Source organism: Larimichthys crocea, chromosome II (assembly GCF_000972845.2).
Source record: "Larimichthys crocea isolate SSNF chromosome II, L_crocea_2.0, whole genome shotgun sequence".
In the NCBI taxonomy this organism is placed as follows: Eukaryota; Metazoa; Chordata; class Actinopteri; family Sciaenidae; genus Larimichthys; species Larimichthys crocea.
The window spans coordinates 3,597,292-3,622,266 of NC_040012.1; the positions used below are offsets into that span (position 1 = coordinate 3,597,292).

Here is a 24,975-nt window from a genome sequence, read left to right on the forward strand (position 1 = left end):
TCAGCTGTTTGATTGAAAGCTGACCTCAGGCAAGCTCTGCTGCAGAATAACCAGAATCAAACGTTTTTACAACATTAAATAAACTGTTCATAGACGGCCTGTTTGCAGGCTGGTCAGCCAGCAGCTAGCTGCTCATTACTCTGTGTTCACGTTCAGCTTTATGTAACGTGAGAGCCCCATCGATTATAGGCTGGAATCAATAACGTCGAACACGCCTGCCCAGATGCTAACGCACACGCACACGCACACACACACACACACACACACACACACACACACACACACACACACACACACACACACAATCCCAACACCAATACTCAAGATTAAAAAAGGCACATCAAATACAATTTCCCATAGGCACCAATTTGCACATGCAAGACTAACACTCATTCGCTCTTTCTCACACACACACACACACACACACACACACACACAGTGTGTTGCCTTAAGGGCAAAATTGGCAACACTAGTCAAACTAGCAGAATAACAAACACTTAGAACACCAACAACTATGTAAATGTGATGGAGTCAGACAACAAACACAAACATATCATATATCCTGATACAGCAACTGTCAGGGATGTAACGGTGCATCGTGACACGATTAAAAATCGGTACAAATGCGCGATGATTCGCACCGGTTGGCAGAAAAAAAATGTTTTTAATTAGAAATAGGTTACGTTATCTTAAAAAAAAAAAGTCACTGGTTGGTGATTCATTTGTTCAACGTCAGACGTTGTAGGTACGGAGCACAGAGCGAGGGAAGACAAGGCGACGGTAGAAAAAACAGCTTTGAAACAGAGGACGCACCGAGCAGTTTGAAATCACCTGTGTGGAGCATTTTGGATTCCCTATATAAACAAATACAACCGTGAGAAATGGACAGACAAAACCAAAACAGCATGGAAATATTGCAAGAGACTGCAACATATAGCGGCAACACGAGCAACATGCAGCAGCAACACTGTTTCTAAAGAAAGGAGATATCTGTCATGTGTTTTGTTGTTTAAGATGCAAGTTGCACTTTTTATAAGAGAACACAAACTGTTGAGAGTTTCTGTAAAGAAAGCACCTAAGATTTTTTTTTCTTCCTACAAATAAAAAGAGAATTTTATTTGGTCATAATTTGTCTGTAGCTCATCTTCGTGAGAAAATCGTATTGTGAACAAAAAATCATGAACCGTATCGAGTCGTGAGTTAAGTGTATCGTTACATCCCGAATCTGGTCCAGTGGTTAAACTGTGGACCCTTGAACGTGCGTGCACGTGGCAGTCTAAGTGAAGCTTGTACACTTAACTTGTCTTGAGGGGGGTCCACTTTTACAAAATGACAGGAGGCCGGGGGCCAGTTAATAAACAAACAATGATAAGATTTATCAGACTAAATGAGTAAACATGAGGATGGTTGATGTGGCAGACGAAGACCACTTTGGAGCATGTGAGAACGCTGCACCGAAACTAGCATTGTTTAAGTGCCACCTGGTTTTAGGACTGGTATGAGGTGGCAAAAAAAAAAAAATAGGCAAATTCAGCTGTCTGACGAGCTGCCTGTTTTCATTTGAAGAGGAAAATCCAGTTGCACCAGCCCACGTGGGTCAGTCATATTTTGATCTCCATGAACAGATATCTGCATACGATGGCAGTTGGAGTTGTATCGTAAGCCATGGGCTATGTCTGTGTCTTCCTCGTCATTCTTGCATATCAAGTTGCTATGCAGACTGCAGAGGAAGAAGTCTTGGCTGTATATCTGTTCTCCGGGCTACACCGAAAAAGCCCAGAAACATCGGCCGCTGCCGTTGTCAGTCAGTGAGTTGTCTCGCTCATTATCTGCTACATCTCTCTGCTCAACAAAGATTGGTTGTGCGTTTGGCAGAAATCAAGTGTCACCATCTCTGCACAGATCACTGAAAAAAATGCAACTTTATTTTCATTGTGAGTTAGAAAATGATACTGTTGTACAGGTAGAGAGAGAGAGACAGAGAGAGAGAGGCTTTGTTTATTGTCAGTGACGCTCGCTCTCTCGTCGTGTCCTGTGCGGCGGCTCGAGTGTTGTGTGCTACATACGGCATCCGAGCGGCGGCCAAATCTGGACACAAACTCCGAAGCGTGATTTCCTCAAGTATCCTCAGCTAAAGTTTCAAGTATCAAGCTTCTCAGATTAGTACGATTGCATATAAAAAGGACAATAACTCTTGAGGGAATTCAAATGAAGGGTTTAACCTTATTCATAGAGCGGTGAGAGAACACAGAAATGTTATTAATTAGGTCAAAAGACGACGGACTCGTGATAATTTGGACAAAATTTGACTGAAGATGATTCTTTGAGATACTGAATTTAAGTTCCTTAGTGATGTATTAATTATTATAAATTGTGTAATTCTCTGGACATATTACAGCTCATATCTGACACGATGACTCATCTGAGAACTTACAGGAGCGATGCAGCTTCAGGAACACAAAGCGAAAGCAAAAAACGCTCGCAGATACTGCTGGTGTTCCACATTGTTCTACAGGACTGGAGGTCAAACTCCACATTTGACTCACTGATTGAGTTATCTGCTGCTGCTGCTGCAGCCAGTGTCAGTATGGAAATTAACATACAGTCACAGCTGAGCGACATCATGAAAACTCTCCTGCGTTTGCCGCGTGCGTACCAAAGATTTCGTGCAGCTTTGCTCAGAAGATCTGGCGTGTGAAGAAGTTATCACGGTGGTCACACTTTCATTTGATATTTCCATTTTTTTTGGTCATGTTTTTCCTAAACTGTGAATTCGTCATCACGAAACTCTGCATTCAGCATCTCCCTCCGTAAAAAAAAAGCCGTAAAAGTGTTTTTTTTATTTCCCGCGAACTGCTCACCATACGTGACGTGGCGAACCTGCTGCTTTCCGAGTGACTGTTGGACAACAGTTGTTGTTGAAGTGGAGCAAAGCGAGTGAACGGTAGGCCGGTTACACCTCAGGTGACAGAGCAGTCACAGGCCTGCTGACTGTGCACTCTGTGTGTGTGTGTGTGTGTGTGTGTGTGTGTGTGTGTGGGTGGGAGTGAGACCAGTCATTCATAACCACTCCCCCCCACCCCACACTCCAATACACATCACACACACACACACACTGTGTCAAAACCACCACAGTACATGACAGCTCAAAGTCCACGTCTGACTAACACAGTCACGCTAACTCTGAGCATCAAACTCAGATTTTCCTTCAACTTCAAAGTAAACAATAATTATTTTTTTTGCTTTACTATCTCTGATCAAAACGGTTAGAAATCACTCCCAGACTAACTGACATCAACTTCAACACGTCCACTAACAACTTTAACTCATTTATTAATATTTAGTGATGCGGTTAGAGGTTTGTTTACAACACACGGGATGAAAACAGAGCAAGAGAAAAATTCATCTAACAACTCAAACGCTCAAAATCATGAATGTGAATGTAGCTCACAGTCATGCTGTCACAGATTGTGCCTTTAAAAAAAATAAATCAGTTATTCACAGCAGGACAGAGGAGGAGAGATCGACTGCTGGTGACTTACCTCTGCTTTGGTCAAACCAGTCCATAACCAGTCCAGAGCCGGCCCACCATCCCATGCCGGCCGGCCGGCCGGGCGGACGCACTGCTTTTCACACAAGCCAACAACACACAGTGCTCACAACACACACTGCTCACAACACACACTGCTCACAACAACACACACTGCACACAACACACGCTCGTTTTGTATTTCCCGTCTTTCCTCTGTGAGATTACCTCCGTGTGTGTGTGTGTGTGTGTGTCATCTGCGTCTAATGACAGCTGACAAACTACATGCCACAAATCCTCTCTCTCTCTCTCTCTCTCTCTCTTTCTCACTCTGTCCCCTCCCCCCATCACATAGACACACTCCTCCCTGTCTCCTCCCACAACACACACACACACACATGCACACACACACACTCACAAACACACACACTCCTCCCTCCTATTAGCCAATGTGCAGGGAAAAAACCTCCCCCCTCTCTCTCCTCTCTCTCCTCTCTCTCTCTCGCCTTTCTGAATGATTTACATGACCTGTTGTTCGTACATTTACATTTTGCTGCGCTGCGGTCTGTTTTCCTGCCAACTTGTGTCACGTGCATAGAAAAACACTGATGGTAAAGCAATAAATGAAAATTCATGACAGAAATGACTCGATATCAGGATGGGAATTTATGGCGGATACGTCTCCAAAAAAATGTGGCCGCTTGTTGAACATCTCATTCCAAAACCATCTATAATCATTGGCTGTCATGACTAAACCTTTGGATGCTGGCTGCAGGGACTTGCTCCCAGTTTGCTGATCCGGTTCATTCCAGAAGGTGTCGGACGGGTTTAAAGGGTCAGGACTCCTCTACACTAAAAGAGAGAAACTTTATGGACTGTCGCCACAAAGTTGGAAACACTCTTGTCATCTTTAAGTTGTGTTTACTGGAAATAAGACGCCCAAAGGCGAGAGGTGTCCACACACACACACACACACACACTCTCACGGTCCAAACAGGCTGTGCAATGACGAACATTAGCACATCAGCTGCAGCGGTTTCATTTCTCTATGCTATATTTCCAAGAATTAAAAAAAAGAAAAGAAAAGTCTTTCAAAACGTGAAGTCGAGCAGAGAGAGAGAGACTGACGGAGAGGGAGCGCACGCTCAGCGCTCGCATAATAAGCCTCACGCAAAGTGAGACGGCAGAAAACACAAAGTGAAAGTGAGAGAGAGAGAGAGGAGGGGGGGGGGTAACGTGACAAAAGCTTGTGCTTCACACACACACACACACACACACACACAGCTCTCTCTCTGCACACAAACACACAAAATTTGTCGAGCAAGCTGACTCTCTTAAAACAGCCGCACACCTCACACACACACACACACACACACACACACACACACACACACACACACACACACCTCTCTCTCTCCTCTTTTCACTTTCCATGTTGTCATGCCAGCTCGTTCCTGTTTGCTTTCTGAACCAGTTCTAAAGCTCCACTGGATAAACTCCAGCAGGTTTCCTCCACCTTTGATCACGTTTGGATCCTCATAACCGCACCTCCTCCCACACTAATACTAATTTTAAGTTCTATAATTTCACAGTCACAGAGGTTGAAGAGTCCTGTGGCGCTGTGCAGAAGAACTAAATAATGTATGTAAAGTCAATGTGAGTTGTTTTTTATCATAAATACATTTATCATCACTGTGACCCCAGTGTTATGACATGTATGCTTCATATCCGTGTTTTCATTTGTGAATAATCACCTGAAACTAAGAATCATTATGTTCGACTGATGATTGAAGCCGATCACACCTGTTTCTAGACAACACTTGTGATTCTACCAGAAGCGCCGCAGAGCACAGAGTCAGTCAGTTTTCAAAATAAAACCCCCTGTGCAGATTCCTTAAACTATGCGTCCTACGAACTCACAGGTACAAACACAGTTTACCAAATCTGAGCAAGTTCACAAAATTTTCTGTTACTGAAATGTCAAAGTTATGATCCTACGGTAGCCCAGAAGAGACACCTTAGTTTCTCTAAGGAGGTTTTTCCTTGCCACTGTCGCAGAGCGCTCGCTCTGAACTTCTGTTACGATTGCAGTACAGTGGTCCCTCGTTTTTCGTGGGGGATACGTTCTAAAAATAACCCGCAATAGACGAAATCCGCGAAGTAATCAGCTGTATTTTTTACAATTATTATACATGTTTTAAGGCCGTAAAACCCCTAACCACACACTTTTATACACTTTTCTCAGACAGGCATTAACATTTTCTCACATTTCTCTCTTATTTAAACTCTCAAAGTTCAAACCTTCGCAGATTTAACAGAAATAAGTACAATACTGTATTAGTGAATGAAACCAAAGATCAAAACCTGTTTTCAAGCCCAAACATTTTTAACAAATTTAATTTTAATGAACAATCTACGAGGTTTGACACATAAGAAATTATTACCAGTAAGTCACGCGTATTTCACAGTTCCTCTGACTGCAAACATACAGCACGTCAGAGTCACACTGCAAGCGATTGAACATTTATGTAAATCTGGCTGGTCGAACGCATTTTGTACAGTACTCCCTTAGCCAATCAGGACGCAGAACACAATGCACGTTCATACTGTACAGTACGCTGTAAAAAAGCATGCAAAATTACACTAAAAAAATCTGCGACACAGCGAGTCCACGAAAAGTGAACCGCGTTATAGTGAGGGACGACTGTATATGAATAAAATTGAATTAGGACGGAGAGGACAAGGCGAGGGGGTTGCAATCAACAACAACTAGTTGGCACTAAAGTATTTCACTCTCTTTTTTTGCGTTTATCGCGGGGGATACGTTCTAAAAATAACCCGCAATAAACAAAATCCGAGAAGTAAGTTTTACAAATATTCTACATGTTTTAAGGCCGTAAAACCCTTAACCACACACTTTTATACACCTTTTTACACACATTTTGTACAGTACTCCCTTAAACAGGACGCACAACACAATGCGCGTTCATACTGTACAGTACACTGTAAAAAAAAAAAAGCATGCAACATTACACTGATAAAAATCTGCGAAACAGCGAGTCCGCGAAAAGTGAACCGCGATATAGCGAGGGATGACTGTATATATAAAAAAAATTAAAAAACAACAATTATCATCATTATGAGCTTACTCACCTCATATGCAGAGCATCCTGGGTAAACATCCACAAAGCGTCACCTTGCGACATCATTCAGTCCACTCTGTAAGACACACAACACAACAACACTGAGGAATATGTCAAATGAAGACTAAAATCCAACAGCAGTGATGTAAATATCCAAACTTTTAATCCTTAATATGTGTCAAGCTCTAAAAACGCCACAAACCTCCCGTAATACAATGCGATAGGTCTGTTCTCAGTTTGTAATGCAGACTCACTGTGAGATAACCCCGGTGTCGTCACTGAGGTCATCTTCGCTGGGCAGTACTTTCAAAATAGTGAACTCACTTTGCTGGACTTCCCCTTCAAATGCTGAACGGGTTCATGTGTTTACAGATGATGATGAAATGTGGATGAATAATGTTCAGTTTCCAGCATTGAGGCACAACACTGCACCACAGGAGTCGACCCGTCATCGAGCACGCCCAGGATCGAATGTATGGTTATGTTTGATGAACGGCGTAAGATCATTTAGCAGACTTTCACCTTAAACATCGCACACCGCTTACGCTGGAAAAGTCTCTTTCTTGCCCACAATAACAAGAAAACCTGCTGCTTTTCTCAGACACTGACCCCTTCCTGGGAGGACGATTCAGAGAGTTTTGAGGCCTTTTGCACACTGTGAGGCTGACCTGGACCAGTATGGTGCTGGTCCAGGTTCAGCGAGTTCCCACTGGCTTCGTGTTCACGTTCACAAACATCCTATTTTACAAAACAGTTGGTCTGAGCTGAGCTGATGTGTGGAGTGCGACTGAATCGTACTTTCGACAAACTGAAACATCAGGTCACCGGTTCATGTCACGTCTTGTTGCTGTCCTCTCGAGCAAAGTCTACCTGCTCATTGGATGTCAGTGACCTCATGTGATTGGGTGAAAACTTATCTTGTCAGGAAACATGTCACGTCACATGCTCATGGTGAATCACATCCTGTCTCCCACCTCTTGTGCTAAAAATGTTTTGTGTGAAAGGTTACTATGACTTTGACCCTAGTTATTGCAATTTCTGGCTTGTAATGTGCTTAAAATGAAGCATCAGATCGTCCTGAATCGAGGATGGTACTTCCCGCTCCGCCCGTGAACTAGAAGCAAGTACTTCTTCTATCTTTAAGCGCTTACTGTCAGTGATGATTTCATTGAGTCATTATATCCGTGGTAATGTTTCCCAGCATCAGTGCATGTTGGTTCTTTTAAATCACGTCTGCTCCCCGAGTTAAAACACCCTGGATTCTGTACCTCGACCTCTTCTACATGTGACCCACCTTGGTGGTGAAGTTTCATGTTTTCAGGGAGGTCCATGAGAACAGATGCACCAAGCTGGGAGCTAATCTCTATAAACAGATTCCTGCATATGAATCCAGCTGGATCCATGCGGAGGTCAAAAAGAGGCGGGAATGAGCCTCGGCAGAAACGTCGTCATTCTCGCACATATTGGACCGACGAGGAAGTCTAAACCGGTAGCCAAGAAACATCGGCCGCTGCCATCCTGAGGCTACACCGTCATCAGATGATACCTGACGGTTTCTTACACAGAACCATCTGGGATGTTGTCTTTGGAAATTGTTTGGAAAATGGCAGACCGTCCATCTATCGCATCTACTACTCAGACCAGCATGGAGAAGCTTGGACCATAGGACACAAACGTATAGCTCGAAGAGCAACAGGACGGATTCTCTCATAAAATAAAAAAAATGAGTAGGTACTGAGCCGAAGAAGTTCACACATCAATAAAATCATAATGTGAAATGGAAACATGAAGCTGGTGACTCAAATGCTCTCTGAAGACATGAAAAATGGCTTCATGGATCCAAACCCAGCTACAGTCAGTCTGATGATGATACGCTCGTATATAAAGTCCAATATGTTGCAGCTTTAACTTGAATAATCTTTATTTGGTGCAATGACATGACAGCAGAAGAGACTGACCTGCCAACTTCTGCCAAGTTGAAAAGCTGCCATCTTTAATGTAATAGCTGGCAATATGTGTGCGTGTGTGTGTGCGTGTGTGTGTGTGTGTGTGTGTGTGTGTGTGGGAAGGACGGACAGCTGATCTTTACTCAAATGCTTTGTGAACTGCACAAGTGCACATGCAAGTACAAATGTTTTTTCCTGCACACACACACACACACACAGACAGAAAGTCTGTCGCTGTGATTCAGAAAGTTCTGGAAATGACGCCGACTTGTAGTTTTTTCAACAATAGTTGCAGGAAAGAGACTTTTTTTTTTTCCTCTGTGTCTTCTAATTTCTGAGGACTCAGATGTTCTTCTGCAGAAAGGCTGTTACAGACAGTGAGGAAGGAAACAACCTCGACGAAACGTGGAAGAATGCAAATAACTTAATTACTGTACCTCAGGGGAGATGTGTGTGTGATCAAGTTCAACTGAAAGCAACCAGCCATCCCCGATCACAATGTTTTTTAGAGATCTTTTCATGTCAGAGTTCATGTTTGACCGACAGCAGGCTGAGTCATGACTGGTCTTGTTAGCTGTGATGGAGACAGCTGAGGACCACACCGGACATCACATGACCAATAAGTGTTTAAGCAGCTGCTCTGCAGCACTTTTATTTGTCTTTATAGATTCGTACGCAGTTGCTGGATTGCTAATTAGCTAGTGTTTTCTTTGTCATCATGAGATGAGTTTCTTTTTTCCTCAGAGCCGAGCTCTGTGAAGAAATGATGGGCACAAAGCGTCAGCTCAGTGACTGAACGTAAAATGTAACACCGCTTTGGAGACAAGATATGATGTACATCGCGTAGTTATTACTGTGTGCAAACAGGTAACTACAGCGGGGGCTGATGTCGTTAACGTTAGAAGAAAACATGAAGACATAAAGACGAGTTTGTTCCTTTGTTTAGTCTTAGAGATCGAGCATTGCACAGTGAGAGCGACGCCTATGGAGAAGTTGGAGAAGAATTTTGGAAATATTCAAAACTCCATGGAAATTATACAAATTTATGGCAATTAAATGGAAACATTTAGACAAACTTTAACTTTATTCCCATAAATTCATGTTAATTACCATAGAAAGTTTCCAACTTTGAAAATTCACTGAACTTTGCAACCCTATGTGCAATAAACATTTACTTCATAAATATATGAACAACAGACACACACACACACACAAACACACACACACAGATCAGCGCTTCATGTTTGAGACCTCATTGTGTTGTTAGTGAGTTTCACTGTAAATGACTTGCACCTGAGATTGTTGTAAGCAATCACACAGACACACACACGGTCACACAAAGAGAGGGACGAGTAAGAGACGGACAGAAAGTCAATGAGACACACACGCACGCGCACACACGCGCACACACACGCACACACACGCACACACACGCACACACACGCACACACACGCACACACACACACACACACACACACACACACACACACACACGGCCTACTTCCTGGCTGTGATTCCTCTGAGCAGCTCGTTGCTAACACACAGATCCAGAGCTGACGCTGAGCTCAGAGCTGCTGTAACCGTACGACCACGGAACAGACGAGGACCGCGGTCTCGTGATCCGCACATCTGCGACACATCAGTGATCTCAGTTTTAATGAGAATGTTTAATTAGCTAAGTTAAGCGAGTCCCTGGTGGCATTCTGAGCTGTCGTCACGTCGAGAAATGACTTCTGTTTTTTGTTTTTTTTCCTCGAGCTGGAATCATGCTTCTCTGCACACTAGTGCTGCCAAACTTGTCTGAATGATGCTCAATTAAGCGAGCAAAGCTTCAGTTGGAAGTGTGGCTCCAACATGGATATATAAAGACAACTGAAGTTCCATTTCCGGGCATAAAATCACCTGGATTTTCCACATTCGAGTATAGAGTAGAGATTCAGCTCTCAGCTGCTAATGAAACTAGTCATTTTGCAGAGTGTTATGGCAGCTTCTTTCACAATATAAGCTTTAAAAAAGCGTTATTACACTCTATATGTCTCGTCCTGTTGGTTTGGACTCAGTGTAAACTCAATGGTTTGCCACTGCAGTCATGCAGCCCACAGTAGCCGGTGCAGGCTAACCTAATATAGCTCCTGTAGAGGAATTCAGGAAATGCAAATCAGTTTCACTCCAGTGACAGTGTGAACAAAACACTACATCCATGAAACTGACCAAAAGAATTTGGATTGATCACCGTAGAAGGAGGGGACAGTGACGCCCTTCTTCTTAGACCTGGAGTGTAACATGACTTGACTCAGACTCCTGAAGAATGACAATAAGAGTTATTCAAACGTTAGTCCTTCGCTTTTATTTCCCCTTTATCCTCAGTCGCCTCACAGCGTGCACCGCCCCGGCCACAGATGTGTGACGCTGAATCAACAACAACACAACGTGCTCGCCTCGGTCTCAAAGCTGCTTCCATTGCGTGCGTAAAAAAAGAGAAGTTGTCAGCAGATTTTTTTGGAAGTTGAACTTTACAAGTTTCTAATGCAACAAATGGAATAACCTCCAAAGAAACGATTTGTCTCAAGTGTTGGACTCTTGAAACGAAGCACTGCCGTGAATTCTGGCAGCGATAACCACGATACTTCTCTGACTGCTCACTCTCCTCGCTGTCATCTTAGCAACACCGTCCCACGGCCAAAAAGCGGTGATGCACACCACAATTAGCTTTGGCCACGGCCCACGTTTGTTCGGCATAAAGCTTGTTATGCTATTAGCTTGTATTATCCAGCTGGAGGCCCGTGGACTCTCTCTCTCTCTCTCTCTCTCTCTCTAACAGAGCTCTGCTGTCACAGTGCCGGAGAATTACAGCCACCATCAACTCCAGCTAACCAAATTAGCACTTGTTATGCAACCTGCTAGACTTGGCTCCTACAGGAGATCTGCTGCTGCAACCCTGCACAGCTTTCATTACAGTTTGCACATAGGAAGGCCCTGCAGACTGCTGCAAAGCTGAACGTACATATGCTTTTTATTCTCCTTATTAAAACTAATCGAAAATTTAAGTCTGACATGCAATGGACGTTTTATATCATGCTGTGTTTAGGATATCCTACATTTTGAACACACCAGCCCTGTGAGTCAGAATATCCTCTTTGTTGAACCTTGACCTGCCAATAAAAAACAGTGCTGGCTACACTAATACCAATACTTGTCAACACACTGCAGTGATGATTCACAATCTATGCCTAGAGCACCATGTGTCATACTCTGAAAACCACACCCACCCAGGGCAAGACGATCGGTGTCAACATCCAACCAAGGGCTGGTTCAATTCCAGCATGTTAAAGGGTTATTTTAACACTCTGTCTACCAGAGAGGAAAAGGTAGAAGAAGTGGAAAAATGATCCCACTGAATACTCAATGCTTTGATATTTGCAGGTGAGATCATCAGGCTACACGTAGCTTAGTTAGAGTGTCAGGATCCGACAGTTTGCGGATGACGCCTCGATCTTTTGTTGAGAAGTTCTTCACATTGTTGCACATGGCAGCTTTTTTTGTCATTTGCCAGCAGACAGAAGTGACGGGACACCAAGTCATCAGAGAGCAATGAATTGTTTTAATTGTCTTTACACGTCTCACATGCCGTTGTCAGGTCGAACCTTAAACCTACTGACTACGTCGGAGCATTTCAGCCTTCAGATTGCTGTTGTTTGTGGTCGGTTAATCTCTAAAATAATGCTTCTCTTCAAACTCTGGCCTGTTTTAGTGAGTGCGTCTGTTTTTCCAGGGTGTAGCTACATCCCAGCGGCATCACCTTGTGTACTGCGTGAGCAGTGATATCGAAGCCGCTGCTGTTTTTTGAAGTGTGAAAGCTCTCCTCCTCCTCTGACTGACTTCTGAAGAACCAAACAGACTCTGGTAAGATGAAACAAAACCTCAGGGCTTTGTTCGACGCCTCTCGTGTGCTTTAAATCATGACTGGAGATCAACAGATAGTTTTGTCTGAAAGGCGAACCGTGGCAAAACCTCACAGACTACTTTAAAATGTGGCAGATGTTTTATAAAAAAAACTGAATAGAAGATTATTCAAACAGAGGAAGCCTGCACTGATCAAATCCACGTCCTCTAGGTACATTTTGCTGAGCGAATATTACAGTAATTATGGTGTTCGGGCACTACAGGAGGCTTTTGCCAGCTTTCAGGAGTCATGACATGGCTGTGCATATGTGTGTGTGTGTGTGTGTGTGTGTGTGTGTGTGTGTGGTGCTAGTTAATTAGAGCACTTGGTCTCAGGAGGATCAGACCTGGAAGACGACTGTCTCTGCTACGTGACAGAAAGCCAGGTGGCTGCATATATGTGTGTGTGTGTGTGTGTGTGTGTGTGTGTGAGGGTGATAAGTCGGTGGCAGTGAGAAGAGCCAGACATAAACAAACACAGTTGAGAAGTACACAAACACACACTTGGTAAACAGCAGTCTGCATCAGGAACCAAAACTACAAACATGGGGTTTCTCTTTGACTCGTACTGAAATTAAATGGACAGTGTGTGTGTGTGTGGAGAAATGTCTAAATAAAACTAGGAAAAAAAACAAACTGAAATGACTGGAGGCATCCTTATCTTGCAGAGCGTTAAAAAATGTGACGCCATAGATCGGTAAAGACTCGGTTAACATGGGAGTCGATGGGACAGTTGGTCGGGGATCCAGAAGTCCGACAGCTTCGGCAGGTTTATGTGAGCGTCCAGCACAAATTCTCCAACAATTTGATGTTCGAATTATTTCTGTAGAGTGAGATTCGTGGCCATTTTAAAAATAATCCTTTGTACTCGTGCTAGCTCCGTTTAAAAATTTTAAATTTTCTCGCCGCTTTTGGCAATTTTCTCCAAGACAGTTTGGCAAAACGCTTTGAAACGTCATAGCACACTTCTCGCAGTCCAGCCGCACGTTTCGATACCTTCTTTTGCACATGTGACCAAAAAAGGAAAAATATAGAAGAAGAATACGTATAAGTTTGGCGAACAACACTAAAAATATCAAACGTCTGAGTGTCCTGTACTAACCTCTTGGTTTTTGAAAATGAGCATGTGTTTCTTTAACATGGATTGGCTGAAAACCTGCTACAGAGCACTGCACAGTCAAGCCTTTACCCTTCCTCCTCCTCCTCCTCCTTCTTCTGCTGGTGCTGTCATTGGTCAGGGCATTACTTGAGCCCTCACGTGGTTTAGTGAATTCAAGCCACTAAGAATCCCTCACTGGGCGAGCTGCCAATCTTATGTTAAGATCTCGGTCTTAAATACATTCCTGCACTCTCGCTGCAGCACTGTAAAGGTAGTTTTGGCACTGAAAGGTGACATTTAACCAAACAAATCACTATCCTGGTTACATTAAAGCAAAGTTGACCAACGCAGGAACAGAACTAGAATGCAGGGAGATACTCCGAGCTTGCACAACGTTTGTTTCATGTTGCTAAACAGTGAAGATTCAAAAACAGCCTGAAGACACCCTAAACTCTCACGCAGAACAAAACCAGGCTGCAGAAACGATCCGGAGAGGGATAAACACACAGAGCCCGACAACCTGCTCTGCATGTTGCAATGCTATTCAAAGTTCACCTTGGGGTGCAGGAAAGAGCAAATAAGCTTTAAAAAAAAAAAGAGCCAAAAAAAAAAAAAAAGGCCAGCCCTCAAAGATAACAGATCCAGAAGAGCTGGATGGCACCTGTCACGTAGGCAAACCTACAGGTTCTCTGCAGTAACATACCAGCACAACAGCAAACACAGACAAACCAGCACAACAGCAAACAGAACAAATTCCTGAACCTACACTGGCAAAGGCCTCCCTGCTCCCTGCCTACCTGGCTGTCCATTAAAGTCACAGCCCTGCAGCTCTTCTCATGCCACGCAGCAATAACTTTGTTAATATGAAGAAAAATTTGTCACTACAGTAGAAATATGGACGCGTAATGTTTGATTCACAGGCTGTTTTTGCAGAATAAAAGGCTGCACAGACAGAGCAGCAGACTTTCTATACAAATTATGAACTGACTCTGGGCACATTTAAGAAAGATCTGAATTACTTTATTGAGAGAAATGCATTTTTAATTCATGCATTGCATTATTTTAAATAGTTTCCAGATTATTATTGTTTGTGTATTAAAAATAGATCTTAAAATCTAATGTAATGGAGAGATGTGTCTGTTTACATCATGACTGACTGATTCAAGTGTCAAGCTCAAAAGAATGAACAGAAACAGAACCGGATGCTGGCCTTCAAAATACAAGCATTCAATAAAAAAATAGAGAAAAACACCAGAGTAAGATGTTGTTATAATGAATCCTATGAATTTGACTGTAACTCTGTGAATATTTAACTTATTGTTATTATTGCTTACTCTCTGCAAATGTGCTTGATGCTTGAATTTCCTTCGGGATCAATAAAGTATCTATTGATAGACAGATAAATACAATAAAATAAAATGCTGAGGTAGAAAAAAGATAAAAACAGAATGGGGCAGGGAATGTGCAGTGGCAAGATGACAGTGCTAATGATATTATGATATGATTATCAATACTAACACAATAATCAGATCAGAAATACTTTATTAATCCCCGTGGGGAAATTGTTTTTGTTACCGCAGCTGCAAACTGTAAGTTAATAGTAATTGATAGCAAGAAAACAAAACCCTATACACCTATATGATATCCTATTTTAACACTATATATACACATGTATAACTAACAGTTAAATAAAATATTTCACTGATGTATTGCACAAGCCAGTTCAATAGCTACTGGACTTGACTTGGAGTGTGTGATATTTTAAAGAAATAATGTGCTTTATGGTAGTAAACTTGAAAAAATTACACATCTATATCCAGCAATCGTCATTCATTTGAATATAACGCACAGGTAAAATTGAGAAATCACATGCATACTGCTTTTTCACATTAAATTCTTTATAAGGTTTTAGATTTAGATATTTAACTGTTATTTATACTTGTGTATATAGTGTTAAAATGGATATCTTATAAGTGTATAGTGTTCAAAAAAAATCTTGGGATTTTACTATCCGACCTCTATAGTGTTCAAATGTTTTCTTTGCTTTTACTACTATACTAACTCACCGTTTGGGAGCTGCTGTAACAAAAACAATTTCCCTGCGGGGATTAATAAACAGGGTTCCCACACCTTTTTCATGAACAAATTCAAGCACTTTTCAAGCACCTTCAAGCACCAGTTTTTCCATTTTTCCAGCACCTTTAAATAGGTAGCCTACTAGTTGTGTTTGCCATGATGGTCATGGGAAGCGCAGCGGTGCCACTGTATGGCATAATAATAACATGGGTCTAATTAGCATTATTTCATATGGTGGTAGATTGACTGTTTTGATTTTTAACTAATTGTGAATTGGCTTGTATTTGTCAGCTTGTGAGCGGTGTATTGTGTAATAACAGTGACAAATAGACATCACACAAATTTCAAGCATTTTCAAGCACTTCACAAAAAATTCAAGCATTTTCACAACCTTGAAAACACTGAATTGAAATTCAAGCATTTTCAAGGAATTCAAGCACCCGTGGGAACCCTGAATAAAGTATTTCTGATTTTGATTTAAAAAAAATAAATGTTTTATTTTGAAAAACAACAAAACCGGAAGTGTACCGTGCCGTACTCTGACGCTTTGTGTTAGTTTGATTGAGGAAGTCCGAGTCTGAATATCAACCGGGAATATAATTTAAATATTTCACTGTCAAACTAACTGTATGTTTAGTCACAAACACCTTTAAAAAATATATATATATTTTTAAATGTTGGCGTCGTGAGATTTTAATTTGAAGGTCTTTAACCGTTGGCTCGTGTAACGTTCACGGACGGTTTGTTGATCAGGAAGAAGGAGGAGGGGGGGTAACAGCTAACCGTTAAAGTTAAACAGCAAAGTCCTGTTTGGGATATTTGTGTTAGTTTAAACACGTTAAACAAACACAAGCACGCCACCGTTTACTTTTTCTTTTTTTTTTGTGTTAAACCAAAAGACTTTGAAACCTGACAGCGACATTTGACAGATAACCGACAGAAAGTAGCTTTTTTTTTTTTTTTTAAATGTCGTCTGGCTATAGCGAGGATTTCGGATGTCCGTTAATTTAACCGTCGTCAAGCCTCCGTGTTAAAAACACCGAGCACACTGACACATAAAACAACCTGCACGGTAAATACCGGTCGATTCCAACGTTTATTCCCAACTGTGTGTTATATTTTCACCGGCACCTTACAAGTATAACGGTAAATGTCAAAGTACGACAACCCCCCGGTACAAACTGACACTTCACACACGCTGCTCCGCCGATATCAGCGTTTATTTACGGAGGAGTAAAAAAAGCGAAGAGGAGGAGGAGAAGAAGGAGGAGGAGGAAACTTACCTGAGAGTTGCTCCGTGCTGTGGTGGAGGTGGAGGAGGTGGTGGAGGAGGTGGGGATGGCGGGCGGTCAGCGGGACGGAGCGGCAGTGAGTGGCGTCCAGGACCGGAGCCGCCATGTTCCTCAGGCTCAGAGGCTCCTCGGCTGTTTATCTTTTCCAGTAGACCCCCTCCTCTCCTCCCCCTCCTCCCCTCCTCTCCTCCTCCTCCTCCTCCCCTCCAGCCGCTACACACCACCCTCTCACTCATTACCACACTGCAGAGCTCAGTGTCTCCACCCATAACACAACTGACAGCTCTTTAACCAAAAACAATTGTGTGGGTATATAATATATATATATATATATATATATATATAGATATATATATATAGATAGATATAGATCTTTTTAAGATAATCTTGAAACGTGTTGTCTTTTAGTCCATTCACATAAGGACTATTAAAATTAATATTGTTCCTACTAATTAAAATTGAATTTTGTGTTTTTATTTCATTGTTTCACTTCATATTTAGTGACCTTAAAGGTCCAGTGTGTAGAATTTAGTGGCATCTGATGGTTTAATCGCTGTATTGCAATCTCCTGTCTACACTGGACCAGGACCAGTGGGAGCAGGGGTGGCATCTTGCAGTTATTCCTATTTGAACCAAAACTATAAGTCCAGCAGTTTCGTCAGGTTTATGTGTCAGGTTTTGATTTAAATTCAGTTTGGTGTTAAAATTATTTCTGTTTAAAATAATTCTTTGTATTCGTGCTAGCTCCATTTAGAAATAAATACAATTTCCTGCCGCTTTTGGCAATTGGCAGCTCTTGTGACAGCGCCATGTTACCTGTCAATCAAAGGCATCCACGCTCTTAATCCTGCATAACTTTAAGCCTTAATATAATGTGAACAGGTGAGTTGTATATAAATTCACCCTCAGTACAGTTGTCATGAACGGGGAAATTAGCTACAGAGACCAAAACTGTTTTTTGTACCAGGCTGTAAACATGTTTATTTCTGCTGTGAAGTTGGACATTTGGACATGGGGACTTATGGAGACTGACTCACTTCTGGAGCCAGCCTCAATACTCTGTAAATAGAGCCCACTAAATCTGACACACTGGACCTTTAATATTAGATCTCAGCCGTGACTATATGGAGATTTGAAGGATCTTTTTAGTGTATATCATTTTTATATACATTTTAAAATGTATATCTGCACTATACCTACCTTTTTCTAGAGGAAATTGTATTTTTTTAATGCTGAAAATCGTACTAATCTTGTTGATTGCTATTGTTTTACATATTTTGCTTAAAATGATCATTTTTAATCAGTAGATGCACCCTAAAAATCAAATAAGTGTAAAAATCACAGAAGAATAACCTTACTACACTCAGTTTCATATCCTGCCACTAACATTCTCATACAGCTGTAAAATTCAGATATTGTGGTTTATGTGTGCATATTGTGTTCCATACAAACTGAGTAATGAAACTTACACCTTTCGTTTCTGAGGAACTCGTTTTATGTCCTCGAACCTGTAGGTCTGCAGTGTTCTTCAAAAGTTACTTCCAGTAAAGTGTGCTCTCTGCTCCAAAACGAGCAGTTTATGTAGGAGAAACTCAGAGACAACAAAAATACTCTTCCTGTATCTAGAAAAAAAAAGTCCCCAGTCTCACAGAGACTCGCTGAAGGTCAACCACAGGTCACAAGACATCATGCAATAGTGCATTCAGCTGCCCAAAGAGGTGAACCTCAGTATTCATGAGATTTATAGTCGATATATGAACAAGCTATTTCTCTGAATGATCCAATGATTAGTACAAAAACACAATAATCCTCATTCATGACCACAGAAACACAACAGCGTCACACAAAAGAACTGCAGATCATTTAATATTGTTTAACATTATTAAACACATATTCACATTCTTTACAATAAATATTAGAAATGTAAATTGTAATTTACAGTTTAGAATTGTGATCTCCAATAAAATTAATTAGCAGATGCTGCCACCTAGTGACCGACTGGAAAGTTGTACAGCGTTTCTCAAACAAGCGCTTCATCGTCCAGACTGAAAGGACAAACAGATACGATCAAACTAAAGTTCTAATATCCATGACAAAAAACTTTAAACTGGATGTCTGAACAGAAATATACATGCCATCATTTGACAGAGTCGTGCAACGGCTCAGATATCAAATGTATTTAGAACAAGGAGGAGAGGAGTGAGCAGAAAAATAAAAATAAAGAAGGATGATGAGGAAAAAGACTTCGGCACAAGCTGCAGCTCAGTCCTGATGAGTGTGATCACTGAGTCAGGAAACATCCAAGGCAACAAGTGTGACCACCATCCCTGATTCTTCATTAACATATGAATCCATCAACGTAAGGCGATTAGGCGTTATGCTGAAATGGTGAAAAATCGTCAACTGTCGGCCAGATGGATTTCAACATCCCGTCCAAATGCTCGCTCAGCATTTCTTCTCTGCGGACGTCACAGGTTGCTCTTCCACTTCATGCTCTGTGAAGATTTGTCGGCTGAGGAAGCAAAAACAAAGTTTACATCTGTGTTTTAGCTAACTATCAGTGAGCTCAGACACTAATCTAAATCACCGATCACATTTCACGGTCCCTTAACTTTAATGTGACACACTTCCTCCAAAACTATCTGCACTGACAGATATGTCTATCTTGGTTTTGGTTCAATTTAAGAAGTTAATGATGCTCTAAAACTCTCACAGTGGTAGCTTGGAGATGACGTACCTGGGCAGATCTTGCCTTCTTTCTCCAGCTTCTTTAAGTGATGGACCAGGTTCACGTTAGCTGCAAGGTGCAGGTGTTCAGGGGTGTCCTGGAAGAGAAGCAGAGAGAAGCATCTGAGCAAAACACATGTACACAGATGCACAGGTGGCTGCATATTTTGAGGTCACTTTCACAGATTTATGATAGTTTTAGTATCATAATTTAGTCTGTTTACTCCTCACTTCAAAGCTTATCCGGAGCTGCGGGGACTATATTTTACAACAGTCCAAATTTGGTTACGGTGTGCTGTAGTGCTGGCCTTTACTTGCTTATTCAGTGTGGTCAGCCCTTCACTACAAGCTGGAAAAAGCATCAAAGTAACAGATGGTTTTGTCCCGACCTTATAGACGATCTTGACGAGCTCCATTGAGGAAAAAGGCTTTCCTGCTCCATCCTGAATGGCTGCCAGGATCTGCTGCTCTCTTTGGTCCCGGTGGCTGATGTAGTGTCTGATCTTAGAGCCAGCATCCTGAACCACAGGTCCGTGACCTGCACAGAGAACAGCAGCAGCAAACATCTGAATGACTTTACAGTGAAGCCTCAGGCTGAGTGATGGACACTTGTGTTCAGAAATAGTAATTATGTTTGCATTTCATCTTTCTTATTTTGGTTTGCTGGCTTGAGGTAGGTCTTCCCATATCCGCAGGGAAGTTTTATTTTGGAGAGGAAAAGCAACACTAACTCCTTAATTATAACTCCATTGTTACTCCCTCAGAACAGATGTGACCTTGAGCAAGGCAGTTAACCCCAAACTACCCCTGTGGAAGTACTTGCTCTTCCCTTATTACCGTCATTAAGGTGCTTTTGGCCAACAGATCACACTGTGGTTGTACCGTGCAGCTTCCAGGTGTAAATGTGTTTGTGGGTGACATTATCCAGGGAGCCTTTCAAGGAATAAAATAGTGTAGCACACACAGCAGAGTGTGTGTTCACTCACCGGGGTAGATGAGGTCGGCCTCAGAGTTCAGCAGGATTTTCAGAGATTTCATGTAGTCGTAGAGATCCTCGAACACGGCCGTGCCTTCGCCCAGGATGCAGTCTCCAGAGAAGAGCGCCCGGTCCTCCTCCAGCAGCAAGGCCATGTGGTCGTCGGTGTGGCCCGGGGTGAACAACACTCTGGGAAAAATAAATAAATAAATAATAAATGCAGGTCACTTATGTCACTTATGTTATATTTTTACCTTAGCAATTGTATCTTTATCTTATCAATATAAACATATGAACTGAACTGACTTGAGTGTGGCCCCCTCCGTCTGGACAACGTCTCCATCTTTTAGATAAGTTAAGATTTTGTTTCCGGCTGTTTCTCTGACTTGGCTGGGGCGAGGCAGTTTGCTGACTCGGACCTCGGAACCTGCAGGAGGGAGCAAAGAGAACTAGAAACATTTCTAAAGAAATTTTGAGTGTGCCTGACTCTGGCCCCGTCACCCCCATACATTATTATTGACAGTGCTCAGCAAATTCAGTATTCATACAACAAGCTGTGTCGTCATTGCCTTTTTAATGGGCTCTTATTTTGAAGGGACTCTTATTTTGAAAGACTATTGTCTTGTGTTTGTGTGTGTGTATTTGTGCGTGCTTGTGTGATCTTTTGATCTTTGTGTGTCTGTTAATGAGAGAGTTTTACAAAGTCTTTTATTTTGAAGGGACTTATTTTGAAAGACTTTTGTCTTGTCTGTGTGTGTGTCTGTCTCTTTATCTATGTGTCTGTGTTTGTGTCTGCGAGAGAGAAGGATAAAATAGCGACCTTAAAAATGTAGTCTTGATAGTTTGTTGTTACTTTAGTACTTCGATTTAAAGTTCCCATATTTGTATTTTCTGACCGATTAGTCTCATTAAACCTGTCCCACACATACTGTCCTCACCAGTGATGTCCCTGCAGATGTCTTCCACCCCGCCTATGTGGTCGTGATGCCAGTGTGTGACGATGATCTCCTGGATGCTGGTGTTGAACTGCCTCAGCGCCAGTTTCAGACTGCTGATGTAGTCGGGCACGGCTGGATCTCCGGTGTCTATCAGCACTCGTCTGGAATATAAATCACATATTATTATATACACATAGGCTTCACAAGCAACTATCTGTATGCACATTGCCATTTTATTGCCTGTGTTTATTATTGTCATATTATTTGACTTTGCATGTACAATACATACCCTCTACACAATGTATTACATTAGGAGTTTATGTATCTATGTATTGTGTACTGAACATATGTATAGAATATTATGACAGGAATATTTTTGACATGAGAATATTTTTGGTGAAGACAGCACAGAAGATCATGGGCTGCTCCCTCTCCTCCCTCAAAGACATTTACTCATCTCGCTGCCTCAGCAGAGCGCTGACCATTAAAAGAGACAACACCAGCACCTGTTTGACCTGCTGCCCTCTGGCAGACGCTACAGGTGCACTAGAGCCAAGACAAACAGACTCAGTCTATTTTATTCCATTTTATTTCATTTATACCTTGCAGTTCTTACTTATATCATGGTCACTTATTTTTGTAATGCTATTTATATTATGGTCACTACTCTTGAAATAATACTATTATTTATATTATGGTCACTTTATTTGCAAGATAACTTACACTATGGTCACTTTACACTACAATACTCTTTATATATCATGCCACTCTTATCCTCAGTACTTGTCTGCTTTTGAAGGTTGATTACTTTTTCATGGTTATTGTGTAGTTTAGATATTTCTGTCTGTTTATTGTGTTTTTTTGGTTTTGGCCTCTTCTACTTTTGTTTCTACATCTTGCTGCTGTTACAGGTGAATTTCCCCGTGATGGGATGAATAAAGTATTTCTAATCTAATCCTGAACGTACACATACACTAGCCCCCCAACATGCAAAATCTCTTGTGCAATAATCTTACCTGCGTGTCATGAGCAATAACCTCATTGTATAATTGCTTTTACCATTTGCTATGCAAATACAAGCAAGATGCAGCATTCAGGTTTTATGGATACCCCTGTTTTCTTTGCACAGCATCTATATTTTATTTTTGCATTTGTATTTATATTCTGGTTTTATCTTTGTCTATACGTTTACCTATATTAGGAGCAGCACCTCCTTGAAGTCCCCTGTAATGTCGTTGTGCTTACAGTATGTCTGTTGTACAAAGACAATAAAAGCTTCTATTCTAAAATACATTTTAAAAAGTAATACTTATAATTTCTTATATTGAGTGTGTGCCGAAATCATAAGTGCATGCAGATAATTTAGTATGCATGCTCAGTGTCGGTCTACAGGTTTTATATTTTATCCTCCAGGCACAGAAACACTAAATTAATAAAAACTTGAATGGGGTTTGGCGGGACGTGTTTACAGGGAGCATGCTGCCGGTTACCTGCACGTAAAAACCTAAATGTCTGTTTTTAAACCACTAAATATATTCAGGAATAAATAAGTAAGATTCATTCTGTGCACACGTTAAACGGTAACCTCACCTGTCCCCGGTGCCGACCAGGTAAGTGTTGGTTCCCTGCAGGGTCATCGGTCCCGGGTTACAGCCCAGAACCCGGACAACTCTGGCCGACAGCTGCTCGATCCGAGGGATGATCGCACTCATGGTTGGAGAGTTCGAGAATAAGAAAAATATACGGAGATGAAAGTCCAAGAACAGCTGATTTAACGGAACGTAAACAACATGTGCTTCCGGTATCTCCCAACGCCGCCTTCAAAATAAAAGTCTCAAAAAGACTTCCATAGTTGTAGTTTTTTATCTTGCCCAGTGTGTAACGTTCAAAGCGATTTATTGACAGGATAGCAATATAATATTCACAACTATGTTTAATAACAACTTTTATGTTTATGTTAAATCAGAATGAAACTTTTATTTCTACAGAGGGAGCGGGTCCTCCTCCATGGAGTCCTCCATTTTGAACTGCTATGTTTCTACGGCAGCCCGGAAGGGACAAACCAAACTCTGGCTCCACATTGGTCCTTTCACATTTACAAGTTTCACTGTAGTTTCTCCGTTATGCTTGAAACTACGAAGGAGAGGTGACCGGTATTCAGTCGGTTACAATCTGACACTTCACCACTAGATGCCACTAAATTCTACACACTGGACCTTTAATGTATTTTCACCAGTAGCACTTGTATTTATAATGCTGTATATGTACTTCTATACTGTATTGTTATTTCTATATTTAAACACAACACAACACATAACTTAAAGACACAATTTCATTGTATGTGGATTTATATATTTATTATTTCTTTGTGTGTATTGTGTGTAGTGGTTCACCGTGTTAACCAGCATCTTTACCTCTCCTGTTCTTTTTTTTTTCTATTAAATAGCATAAATAAATAAACTAAAAAATAAATCTATTCATGTATCTATGGTTACTGGATGCTATGACCAAGCTTTCTTCATTTTCACATCAGTGCCATATACGTTCCCTGTTTCCCCATAATTAAATAAATAAATGCATTCAGTTAGTGCTCCTACACAAGCAAATGCAGCTCCACCCAGGCTGGTAACTCTTGAATTGGCCCATTACTGGATATTAACTGAGTATCTGTCACAATAAATGTCATCTGAGCAACACAAAGTAGCACAGACTGAACACTAGGTGGCGCCATTGTGTCACCTCTCACCTCGCCCTTTAGAAATATTAAAATCTGTTGGATTATCAGCATTTCCACAGAATGAACATTTTATTACTTTGTAATGATAATGATGCTTGCCAACTCCTCACAGTTCAACCTGAAACATCACATCTATCTGGTTTAATGATGATGTTATTGTCCTCATTAATCCTGACTGTTTAAAGGTTTCTTTCTTTTTATTACACCTCAAACAGAGGAAATCAAAATTGTTAAAATCTGTCTAAATGCATTTAGCTGCTGCTCTGGAACTCATCCTGACCTTTGAGCTCTCCATAGGGAGCATAATGAAATATCACGTAACTATAAAGACATATTCATTTGAGAACTCATTTAGGGAAGGTTTTAGGGACGTCCTTGGGGACTTTTGCACTTCTGATTGACTGCAGGCTTTATGAAAAGGCCATCACGGTGAAGAAAACACAACAATATTGCTGTATTTGAGAGTAATGCCACCATCCTAGTCCTGCAGTTGACACAGATTATAGATGGAGAGCCTCCTTTAAGTTTACTGGACAATACAAACATATCGAGGCTCCTCTGAGAGGCTC

At 41.5% G+C, this 24,975-nt stretch overlaps 2 protein-coding genes across 5 annotated transcripts in view; both read right to left on the minus strand.

Moving 5' to 3' along the window:
- The window catches only part of LOC104932643 (nuclear receptor coactivator 2), a 45,436-nt gene extending 28,241 nt beyond the window's left edge, over positions 1 to 17,195 (minus strand). Inside the window, exons 1-2 of one of the 3 annotated variants that reach the window (XM_027288433.1) lie at positions 17,020 to 17,195; positions 6,683 to 6,748 (exon numbers count right to left, since the gene is read on the minus strand). The gene's annotated coding sequence lies outside the window, so the exon portion shown is untranslated. Of the gene's footprint in view, positions 1 to 3,542; positions 3,844 to 6,682; positions 6,749 to 17,019 lie in introns of those variants that run through there. The other 2 variants (XM_027288438.1, XM_019267426.2) reach the window with 2 other exon arrangements.
- A 1,683-nt stretch (positions 17,196 to 18,878) lies between these two features.
- On the minus strand, positions 18,879 to 23,474 carry lactb2 (lactamase, beta 2). 2 transcript variants are annotated; one of them, XM_019267416.2, is made up of 7 exons: positions 23,260 to 23,474; positions 21,674 to 21,830; positions 21,038 to 21,162; positions 20,742 to 20,920; positions 20,145 to 20,293; positions 19,766 to 19,853; positions 18,879 to 19,540 (listed from the first exon to the last, which is right to left on the minus strand). In XM_019267416.2, exons 1-7 carry the CDS (start codon positions 23,379 to 23,381, stop codon positions 19,497 to 19,499), a joined length of 864 nt encoding a protein of 287 aa, XP_019122961.2. In that variant the 5' UTR covers positions 23,382 to 23,474; the 3' UTR covers positions 18,879 to 19,496. The 2 variants fall into 2 exon arrangements, with proteins under 2 accessions (XP_019122961.2, XP_010743055.3); XM_010744753.3 differs by having other exon boundaries at positions 21,038 to 21,158; positions 21,670 to 21,830; positions 23,260 to 23,472.
- Positions 23,475 to 24,975: the final 1,501 nt, after the last annotated feature.